The sequence below is a fragment of the Crinia signifera genome, chromosome 2, assembly GCF_055691185.1.
Source record: "Crinia signifera chromosome 2, ASM5569118v1, whole genome shotgun sequence".
NCBI lineage: Eukaryota > Metazoa > Chordata > Amphibia > Anura > Myobatrachidae > Crinia > Crinia signifera.
The window spans coordinates 213,403,315-213,415,684 of NC_139218.1; the positions used below are offsets into that span (position 1 = coordinate 213,403,315).

A 12,370-nucleotide genomic window follows, 5' to 3' on the forward strand; every position below is an offset into this window, starting at 1 on the left:
GGGGACTTTTGCTGTAGCGTCGTTGTATCTGATCACAGTGGGTTAACGTGTTTATCAATAGATGGCATGGCGTTTTTCCCATTAGCGCATGTGTAGTGAATGCCTTTGTATGATTGATTGCTCCAGATCAGTGGCAAAGAGCTGTTATCTAATTTCTTGTGCTGGACACAAAAGCATCAAGGACTTGCCACTGCTCGAGCAGGGGCAAATTGTCACTAACCCTTCCACGAATTCGGCTGTGAAGGATCTCATTCGTCAGAATCGTCAGATCACCACAAGTAAAATTGATGCTGTACTGCCAATAAACAGCACTGAGCATCACATAATCCACAACCAGCCTGGTTATGGCAAAGTCTGTGCACAGTGGGTGCAAAAGCATCTGTCAGAGAATCAGAAGTTGTCGACAATGGGTGTTTGTTTGACCCATCTATTGGTACTTGTAATGTTACACATGTAATAAAATATTCTTTAATTAAAATATTCTTCACATACAACCGTAGTCTTCTTTTTATACAACCGTGAACTTATTTTTATTTGGGCAAACCTTATAGTTATAGTTGTCTTGTTCCCTTTAAATCTAAGTGTCTGTGATCTTGAGCCTACACTACTTGAATGGAAGTCCTGGCAGCCACTGAGTAACAATGAATGATTGTAGTTCTGGGAAAGGGAGTTGTTATAGGCAAAAGCTCTTGGCAAGTATGTTCTGTAAACTCAATATCACAGTGGGCACTCATAACTATAAGAGGGAGAGGGGTTCTGGACTGACACATATGTAGCAGACTATGGCACATTCAGGGGTTCTGGTCACAGACAAAACTTATATTGGCTACATTTTATTTGATGTGTTAGAACAGTTTTCAAACTGAAGCTACTCAAACATGATCTCACATCCAGCCTGCAACAGAGATAGGGCAATGGCTCCTGTAGCTGTTGAAATTGATAGCTGCTGGTCAGAGCTGGCCTTAGGCATAGGCAAAGAAGGCAAATGCCTAGGGCATTGGCCAAAGCCTAGTGGTCGGCTTCTTTAACATTGGTGATCAGTGGGGCATGCATCCGATTGTCAGCACCACCACAACGGGCAGCTCTGCTGCACATTTGAGCTGAGCCGCCCTCCCATCATATGGGCGCTGCCCATAGTTAGATGCGGTGCTGCTATGGCTGACGTTGGGTCTGCCCCTAAGAAAAATAGAAGCGGGTCGCACCATCTTGTAAAGCCACAGGCCCCACATTCTGTTCACGTGCCAGGATCATTTGCCTTAAACAAACTCTCAGGGCTCTGGTATCTGGTGTCCCTGGCTGTGGCAGGAATGAGCCAGTGGAAGGGTCAGGGAACTGGAAAATGGGAGGTTTGAGGTAAGAACAGTTCATAGAACACTGGGCATTGAGTTCACATGAACATTAACAGAGGCACAGAGTCTAACCCCACCGGTGGTGGAAGCTGGTGGAAGCTGGAAAGCTCAGACCTCTTATCCGGAAGCTATGGATGCTGTTAGCTGGAAGGTAATCTGGCAGATACATGGTTAACCAGGGAGCTGTATTAGCAGCAGAAGATTGCAGGTGCACACCACAGGTAACTCTGGAACAGGGAACTTGGAGCCTAGAATAGTGACTTCGGGGGAGTACTCAGGGATCAGACAAGTTGTTCAAGGCAAGGAGAAAGTGCCAGAGGCCTGACCTATACCCCCCTGCCTGTCTGTGATTGGCTGCAAGTCACAGCATCAATTAACCCCAGGAAGTACCTGTACACACCTTGATCACATGATCAAGTGCACAGGTCAGAGAAACAAGGTCATAGGGAATTCATTGGAGGAATCTGACATGAAAGTGTCATGGCAGCACCCATGCAGCATGGGACCGGGTTGGGATGATGACTAGGCCTCAGGGAATCGCCATGCACATCACGCCACGGAGCGCCGTGATTTTTGACAGGTCCTCCTTCCATGATCCCTTGCAGAGTCAGTCTGACTCCAGGTACCACATTGTCACCACCCGTCCCTCCTCTCACAGCAAATAACATGTTCAGACATGGATCTAATCCCAGCCCAAGCTTGCACTTCTTATAGTAAGTAAAAAAACGCATAAATACAACATATATGTATATTTATATATACATGCATGTGTGTGTGCGTATATATATATATATATATATATATATATGTATATATATATTTATATGCTGCTTCATCATGGTGGAAGTGGGTCGGTATTCTGTGTTATGGCACACCGGCACTTCTTTAACACTGATCAGGAAGTGCTTTTTTCACTGTTTAGCACTGTGCAACAGGAGGCTGAACAGAACTTACAAGAGGCAGCGCTGGGAACACTGTGTGATGCTGGTCACCTCCCCTCATTGGTCTTGCATCTCCTAATGCTGCCGCTGGGTGCCCTGGCACCCCTCCCGCCGCCACATCACCACCGGGTGCCCTGGCTCCTCTGCCTCCTCCCGCCACCACATCACGGCCGGGTGTCCCGGCTACCCAGCCTCCTCCTGTCGCTGCAGCAATGCCAAGTGACCCAGCTCCCCTGCCTCCTCCCACTGCCGCATTAGCACCGGGTGGCCCCGCTCCCTTTGCTCCTCCTGCTGCCACAGCTACATCCACAAATAAGCAGATGCACCTTATATTATGCATACAGAATGACTGATACGGCTGTGTTGGTATCATTTTTAGTAGCAGTAACATTTCCCTGCTCTGTGTTTGGGGTATAATTAATATTATTGGTTTTCATCTTAGTTACACATTAAGCTGTTGATTACAGATTCTGAACACTGTCACTCTCCCTTCTCCCTGCGTCCCCCTGACATGGTCACCGCATCCCCGCTGTTGCCATATCCCTGATGTCACTCGTCCTTGTCCCCGCTGTCACTCTCCCTGAGTCCCCACAGTCACTCTCCCTGTCCCTGCTGTCACTTTCCCTGTGCCCTCCCTAGCTTCATGTGTCTCACTACACCAGCGTCTCACTTTGCACTCCTTAGCTCCCTGCGTCTCACTGTGCCCTTCCTAGCTTCATTCGTCCCCTTATTGCTACGACATCCCTACCGCCCTGCATCTCACTACATTCTCCCTATTGCCCTGCATCTCACTACATCCTCCATAGCACCTTGTGCCCCACTACATCCTCCATAGCGCCCTCCATCTTACTGTGCCCTCTCTAGAATCCTGCTTCTCCCTACCCCCTCCATACTGCCCCCTGCATCTCACTACATCCTCTCTAGTTCCCCGCATGTCACTACTCCCTCCCTAGCACCCTACATCTCCCTACTCCTTACCTACTGCCCCCAGCATCAAGGCATTGTAGCGTCGGTGCTAGGCGGCACCAGTTAAAAATCTTTTCTAGGGCATAAAACTGGCTAGGACCAGCTCTGCTGCTGGTGGTGGAATAGGTGCGGTCCTGATTGTGCATAAATTGCGCTGCCTATTGGCGTGCTATCTTTAGCAATATAAATAGGGGCGGATGGCACAATCATTATGAATGCACATGACATGAGTTGATAGCACTTCTCTCCCATAATGACAATAATACATCAAACCCTGGAGTGTTAAAACCTTTGGGGGAAATTTACTAAGATGAATTTGTGAAAAAAAAATCGTATTTTCATAGGAAAATACAATTTTTTGGGGCGTATTCATATTTTTGGCATTTGCTATGCCAAAAATACAAATTTTCGTATTCGTATTGATGGGACATTCGTATTTGTATTTACAAATACGAATGAATACACCATCGATAGAATACGACAGGAATCACCATTTAAAGGAATGGTGAATCCTGATTTACTAAGCGCAGTATGGCCGCTAATTGGCGTAAAATGGACGCAAAAGGTCAGGCAAATACGCCAGGAAAATACACTTTATTTTCCTGTTGTATTTTGCAGAAGCCTACACAGATCAGTCAGGCGGCCGACAGAATCATTCGGAGGAGAGGCGCTGAAGATGAAACATCAGCGTCTCTCCTCAGTCCGCCGCGGGTACCGTGCGGAATAGTCGGGTGTTTGTTTTTTAAAGAAGACCTGGACTACGTCGGACAGAAGAGGATGTGATCTTCGCCGGAGGACCTTGGTGAGTAGGATTTTCTTCCACAGGTACCCCTATGGATTTCTTTGGATCCTGGACCCCAGACCCTGGACCATGGAGCCCCGGACCCTGGAGCCCCAGACCCCGGAGCCCCGGACCCAGGGACCTACCTACGGGCTCAAGATAGGTACATATCAGTATGAAAGGGCTTTGGATGTATTAAAGTTTTATTTTTCATGTGTCAGTGTGTGTTTATTTTACTATTTTGAATACTGTGGAACTACAAGTGCCAGCGGGCCCTTTAATGCCCCACATGCTGGGACTAGTAGTTCTCCAAGTCCCAGCATGTGGGGGAGGCTTGCTGGGACTCATAGTTCCATAGTATTAAACAATAGTTTTTTCCTTTTTTTTTACACCAGTTAATCAGCCAGGTGACCACAGCCCAGGGTCACCGGGGACAGCACCAGGCTTCAGCCTGGTCAGGTAAGTCCTGGAGGGAGGGAGGACCCCTATATTGGGGAGGTCCCCACTCCCCAAGTGCCCCTGGCCAGGCTGACTGGTCGGTAGGGTGAATGTTTTGGCAGCGGGACCTTATATAATAATTGTCCCCCCGCTGTGACATTACCCTGCTGGCTGGTTGGGCCTGGGGCTGGTTCTTGAAATACGGGGGACCCCTAGTCATTTTGTCCCCCGTATTTTGGGAACCAGCCCCGGACCTGGAGCCTGGGGCTGGTTTTAAAAAAATCTGGGAACCCCTATTTGCCGGGTTTCCTGATTTTTTATTACCAGCCCCGGCTCTTTCAGCCTGGTGCTGGTTACGGCCGTGGGGGGGACCCCACGCCATTTTTTAAATGTATTTATTTATTTTTCTATTTTTTTTTACCACACTGCAGCCTGCACGGATATGACTGATCCGTGCAGACTGCCTATACGAATTCGTATTAGCGGCCGTATATACTGTATGGCCGCTAATACGAATCAATATGACATCGGAGGTTTACAAAGCAGTCGTATTTGACTGTTTTGTAAATTACCCTCCGGAACACGAATTTGCATAAGGCTGAAACAGACGTATGCAGTCTTATTCATTCGTACTAAGAATACGAATGCGATATATCGTATTCGTATTCTTAGTAAAATTCCCCCTTTGTGTTAGAATGAGAAAAAAGCCTGACAGTATTTTCAGAAACAGAAAATATTCCCCTCAATTTTTATTTATTTATAATTTGTGGGGGTATTGTTTAAAAAAAATAATCTGTGATATTGATGTTGTAACTTTAAAATATGGACTTAGAACTGTGGTGAGAAAAACCCCCTCAGTAGCAAAAGAGTTAAAAGGGCAAGAAAATACAATAACACCATATGGACTAATATATTTGTATGAAAAAAGTCATAAGAAATCTGTAATGAATTACATTTTTATTAAATTGCGCAATAAGTTGGTGTTGCTACTGCAGTTTCTTCTTTGTTATGAAGCTGTTATCATTTTCCACTACATTTCACAAAAACAACTGAAACATGATTATTGCATAAATTCTTTTTTACTTCCATACTAAACTTTAGACACTTTAAATAGGTGTTTGTTTTTTGTTTGCAGTTGTTTTTATCTATTTTGTTGGGATAATAAAACCTCCATTACGGCTGAAAATCGCTAGAAAAGAGAACAAGGACAAATATTCCATGGAACACGTGTACAATTATTCCAAGGTTTCTAGATTATATGAACCTTGTATATACAACACTTGCTCAATGTCAGTTTGTTAGATGCTAAAGGAAATTTTCATTTTGTGGTTAAAGTTAATAAAATACATTTTAACATTTTATTATTGTGACTCCAATTATACCCCCTTTCACACTAGCAAGCGCTTGCAAGCCTGGATGTAAGCAGGTACAAAATCCTTGGAGGTGGGGTGGTGCTGTGAGATGTCAGCATCTTCCAGCAGCTCCTTTAAAGTGCTATGAACGGGACCAGGGTCGCTTCGACCCGGGTTACCAGTTCACACTGCCCCTGGACCAGTGTGCGTCCCGGGTCCAATTCTAGTCAAGACCCAGGCTGAAATCGTGGGAACGTTGGACCTGGGACAATCTTTCAGGACCCTTTCACACTGAAAAATTTCCTGTGTTGTTGCGCGTTAATGTTCAATAACCCGGGAAATATTTGTAATTGTGAAAGAAGGGGTATAACAAGGTTCTACCTTCACTAACAGCTTATATATATATATATATATATATATATATATATATATATATATATATATATATATATATATATATATATATATATATATATATATAGCGTTGTTTTTGAAGCAGGCACTCACCATAGGCAATTTTGAGCAAGTTGGATCAAATTTTATTTCAAGACATCAAAAGTTTGGTCGACGTTTCGATCCTCAACAGGGATCTTTGTCAAGACAAGAATAGGTCACATCTCAGGACAGGCAGCACCAGGCAGTGTCTACACTGCCTGGTGCTGCCTGTCCTGAGATGTGACCTATTCTTGTCTTGACAAAGATCCCTGTTGAGGATCGAAACGTCGACCAAACTTTTGATGTCTTGAAATAAAATTTGATCCAACTTGCTCAAAATTGCCTATGGTGAGTGCCTGCTTCAAAAACAACGCTATATTATTGGGACTGATAATCCTCTAAAGTGGAGCACCGCTGAGTTGTCCTATGTTTTTCCAGAGTGCGGTTCTAATTCATATTATATATATATATATATATATGGAATTTAACATTTGTGGATTACCTGTGCCTCTGCAGGTAACAATTCCCCCCCGCGGTACCACATACCTTATACCTTAATACTGTAAATGATAAGTCCAACCTGCCATCTGCAGGAAAGTCCACCAATAAATTACCTTAATTTACCCCACCACACTAATAACTGGTAGGGAATCAGTGATGCCTTCGCGGAACAGTAATGTTGAAATGCATGCCAGAGAATTGTGAGGGGCTTTAAGGGGGTTATTTTGGTTCACTCTTAGAGACAAATTCCTTCTTAGGTGGACAAAACCATGTGCACTGCAGGGGGGCAGACTTAAAATGTGCAGAGAGAATTAGATTTGGGTGAGTTATTTTGTTTTTGTGCAGGGAAAATACTGACTGCTTTATTTTTATATTGCAATATAGATCTCATTTTGAAGTAAAACCCCACCCAAATCTAATTCTCTCTGCACAAGTAACATCTGCCCCACTGGCAGTGCACATGGTTTTGTCCATCTAAGAAGGAACTTGCCAGAAAGAGTGAACCAAAATAACCCCCAAAGTTCGTATATACCCCCAACTCAGGCACCTACAGTTAGCTCCATGCCACTATAGCTCTTCCTGATTTGCCTCTTTACCGAGGCGAGCAGAAGCACCCCCCCCCCCCCCCCAGCCAGCTCCACTGGTCATGTGAAATAATTGCAGCCCAGAGCCAGAAGCCGCAAAAGCCACAGAGAGTGGCAGTGAATGAAATAAATGCTACTGACCATCCATACATTGGCCAGCACATCGTCATGCTATCTTAAGGGTGCACAAAGCACACATCTGCACATGGGGTGGAAGTGCTGCCACCCCCCCCCACCCCCCCTCCCCCATAACTAAAACAAGAACCACAAAGTTTGTCTTTATGGCGTTTATTTTGATGGATTGGAAAATGCTAAATATTCTGCCCCCCCCCCACAAGGTATAATATATGTGGATACTGCATAAAACAATCTGTGATATTGATAGTGGAATGTGCCAAGCACTAATGTCAGAAAATGGCCTCAACAAAGGGGTGAGATAACCATCCGCAGGAAAATGGCTGATTACCTGGACCTGGCCTTGTACATCTCAAGCTTTTAAAGTGGATCCAGTTTTCCAGTAATGTAAAATTGTAGCAGATCCTGCCTCCAAGTAGATGAAAGATGCAGAATCCGAAAGATAACCATAATACTGTACTGGCGATACACTTATTATTTTACATTTACTTACAACAGAGAGTTGCCATTAAATCAGAGACAGATTTAGACCTAATGAAGGACTAGGTAAAATACCAGTTAGGATCCCCTCCTCTTCCCAATTTTTTTGAATACACTATAGGCTGTGGCGTTCAAATCTAGGTGTGCCATTGAGATGCGTTTAGTAATCTGGCAGTCAGAATGCCGGCGTTCATAATACCAACTCTGGCATCCCAACTAGCACCAGGAAACCGGTGCCTAAATCTGATTGTGGCTTGCCCCCAAGATGCAGCAGTGATGCAAATAGCATCCATCTCTGACTGAGTAACCCCATAGATGCCTCACGCAAGCTTCTGTTTTCCGCTGCTGCATCCAGGGATGCTGCACCAGATTATCAGTAAAGATATTGGCATCTGAGTAACCCTCAGATTATGGGGGGTGGGCAAATAGGAGTGCATACCCTATTTCAAACCCTCAGGTTGCCAATGTTTTCACACCAAACCATAGACCCACATAGACCCTCGTCCCAGCGCGCCTACAAAGTGGGGTCATTCAGCATCCACAAATGGCCATAACATATTATGCTATGCCTTGGATGCACTGTGAGGGACAATACGGGCCCTGTTCTCTACATTGCAGAACAAGTCATGCATACAGTATGTGCAGTCTTCCCGATGTTGTACACAAACCATGGGGTTTGCATAGAACCTTGAATCCCTAACTTAATTTTTTGCACTGGAGCCCCATGTTTGCAGTGCCAATTACCATATTTTCCACATTGTTCCTTGTCTGATACACCATGCTCATTCATGTCTCTTGCCCCCTCCATTATATATTGGGTACTTTTTCCCCTTGGCCTTCTCACAACATTTATTCCTCCAAACTCCCCATCTTATTTGTATACTTTACATATATATCTATATCTATATCTATATCTATATATATATATATATATATATATATATATATATAAAAATATATATATATACTGTATATATATATATATATATATATATATAAAACTTTTCATAGTTGTATGTGCGTGTGGGTTCTGTGATGTTCTGTTGCTACAATTCATCAAATTCTATAATCACTGTGTGAGCAGCATTGTCACTTGCTAGAGTTGGGTCCTCAGCCATAAGCTTGACGGTTTAAGACCTCACAGTGTTGGATATTGCACTTTGAGCCTTAAGCATAGGTAAAAAAAATCATACAAGCTAAAGGGGGGCTTTGTGAGAATAATATTTACATGAGCAGAAGTGAGAACACATAGCTTGGAGCCTTATCAATGTGATGTCAAGGGAATGCACATGCTAACCAGTATACATTTTTGCCCACCATATAGCAAAATAATAAAAACATTCCAAGTGAGAAACAAAAAACCTTTACAAAGCATAACATAGATTTCACAAATTCTATGAGTAAAAGGATTTTTGGACAAACAGGCAAATACATAGTAATACTTTGGCACAGTAAAATAATATAGCTTTAGGAATACAGATGTGTCCTTAATGGGAGGCTGTGAGTAATTGCACTCGTGGGTCTCCCATTTAAGTGTATGCATGCCTCGATGCATCCAACTGAAAGGAAACATCTGTCTATTTCTATGTATGAATTACCTCAGAATACAGACACTTACCCTGGGCCCTGGGGGTCCCACTGTGACCTGTAGAGAGAAAAAAAAATCATCTTACACCTTAAGGGAAAGCAAGTGTTTACATAAACACACATAAAACAAAAACATACCAGGCCTAGAAGGCAAGACTGGTCATGCTGCATCATAGGTATTTGCTTGGGTAAAATATAAGTAGGGGTGAGGTACAGTAAAAAAAAAAATCTCAGGATATTCTTTCACATACTTTATGGTAATTCCTCATCTTTGCGGCCACCGCTACGCTAGTTACGTTAGCTGCTACTTAACCGCTACGTAAGGAGCACCATTTTCCCCTCGCGGGCTCTCTTCACTCACCATGCTTTGGGCTTGGTGGCTCGCTTTGTCACCACAACTTCACTAAAGGTACGAGATGGTTGCGTGGAGACAGGAGGGAGGCGTGGACCCAGGATGGTGGCTCACTTTAGTACGCAGAGTAAATAAGTAGCCGTACCGTACGTAAGTTCCATAGCGTAAGCGGTGGCCGAAAAGATGAGGAAATACCTCATTTATTATGGTCGGTGACCATTGAAAGATGTGGGACGGTCCCAGTGGCATGCGAATGGATGTTTATGTAAAACATCTATTCGCAGCCATTGTGAATGTATGTGACTTGCGAATGGTGGTGCAAGGATGCAAATTCGGCACTGCAGCCACGGCTGGACTTCATATTATGCTACGTGCCATGTGCTGTTGTGTCCTGTTCATGTCTGCTTTTTACCAAACAGACACAAGCAGAAAGTAAGCTGAGGTGGACAAGCCGATACTTGAAATGCTGTTGAGTGTATCCAGTAACCGTGTTCTACACAAGAAGCTGCAATTATTAACGACTTTGTTATTTCTTACATGGAGATGTCTGGATAAAGCACATCCATTGCCTACAGGCATATATAACCACGAGATGACCCGGCAGAAACAAAGCATGCAGACAGATTATTCACCCTGCCCTACAATGCATGTATAGAGTGTATATATCAGACCCTCCCACGGGTGAATGACACCTGGTGGAAATCTTTCAGCTGCATTTCTTCTTACATTTTTTCCATCTTATCTCTGTGGTCTAAGTAGTAATATAATAAAACCACTCATGCTCATGTCATCATACCTCCCAACTTTTCCATATCGAGAGTAGGGACACTCCGCATGAGCGGCCGAAAAGGGGGCACGCTGCACATGCGCACAGCGTCTATTCTGTCAGATGGGGGGTTTCTCCCAACTGCCCCCTCCCCCCACAGCGTGACACTGCCAGCCACGGGAGGGATGCAGGAACGTCCCCAAAAACCCTGACGTTCCCACGTTTAGCGGGACAGTTGTGAGGTATGTATCATGTCGAATTTATTACAAGTACAGATCTACATCTGTTAACTTTTTTACAGTTCTGGATGTCAGGAGACTAACAGACTTAGGGGGGGTAGTCAATCCAGGATTCTGACTGTCAGAGTGTCCCAACAGTTGGAATTCCAGTACATTTTCATCCAATCCGACAGTAAATTGACAGTCGGAATTCAATGTGTTGGAAGTGTTGGAAAGTCTATGGGTCGGCAAAAATGCCCGACCCATGCAATCTATCGGTGGATGGGCATGGTCTCGGGTAGAGGGGCGTGGTCTAGAACAGCAACCCCTGTTTTCTCATAGTTATCAGGGGCACATAGACACACCCAATACGGTTACATTTATGATATGAAATATCATTTAAGTTCAATTAACACTGGAATTCTATTTCACGAACAACAGTAGTTGTGTCTGGAACACACAGCATGTGCCCTCAGGAAGTTAGATTTGGGTGGGGTTTGTACTGCAAACTGATATCTATATTGCAGTGTAAAAATAAAGCAGCCAGTATTTACCCTGCACAGAAACAAAATAACACTCAAATCTAACTTTCTCTGCACGTTACATCTGCCCCACCTGCAGTGCACATGGTTTTGTCCATTAGAGAGAGAATTTGCTTTTGCGAGTGAACCAGAATCAGGTCCTTTGTGTACTGTACTAAAGAATGTTAGGAACTGTAGTACAAATGTGAAAGGATATTGAAGCCTAAACCATATGTTATAAAGCCAACATCACCTAGGTTTCTTGAGTATACTTGTTTTATTGCATGCAGATTTGAGAGGTAATGGAATCTGTCTGTATGGACATTTGAGACTTGGTCAATAAGTGCAGAGTATGTGATGGTAATCTACTTACATTGGGCTCTGGGAGACGGAATGCACATGATGCACACTGCAACACAAAGCGAAAGGCACATTATATCCATTGAAATCAAAGCTTTTACAAATCAAATAATCTAAACAGGAGGAATTAACATCAACATGACCATTCATATCCTTACATTCAGAGGAGTGATGCCATCATAGCTGAAAAATGATCACCCTTACAGTTGCTAGGAATATTCAGGGAGATGTATTTGGTGGCACTTATACCGCCGTAGCTCTTCCTGCTTCACTTAGACAAAGCAGAAAGCAATAATGCTGATATGGAGTGGGGGAGAGAATACTTTAGCTCATCTAGGGATCCCTGCGAGTCTAGCAGTGCATCAGCCTAGGGCTAATGTGATCACCCAACAATAACATCATACGTTTTGGAAAAATTATATGGAATATTTTATAAAATGAATACAATGTTTTAATAGGTTAGCAAATGGTTAAGAGAAATACTTATGTTGTGTTCACTGTTCAGCTTCATCAAAAAATTAATTGGAATATGCATAGTAGTATTTATTTGTAATTTATGCTTGGGGTGTGCCCAATACTTTCCAAGCTGCAGGGCTGCCCCAAG

General features: G+C 43.7%; 1 protein-coding gene across 5 annotated transcripts in view; it reads right to left on the bottom strand.

Annotated features, from left to right (window-relative positions):
• Positions 1–12,370, bottom strand: part of COL16A1 (collagen type XVI alpha 1 chain) — a 164,283-nt gene that overhangs the window by 91,954 nt on the left and 59,959 nt on the right. For all 5 annotated transcript variants that reach the window (XM_083173690.1, XM_083173688.1, XM_083173689.1 and 2 more), the window contains exons 10-11: positions 11,780–11,815; positions 9,581–9,607 (exon numbers count right to left, since the gene is read on the bottom strand). In XM_083173690.1, the coding sequence (XP_083029816.1) occupies positions 9,581–9,607; positions 11,780–11,815 (63 nt within the window). The remainder of the gene's footprint in view (positions 1–9,580; positions 9,608–11,779; positions 11,816–12,370) is intronic.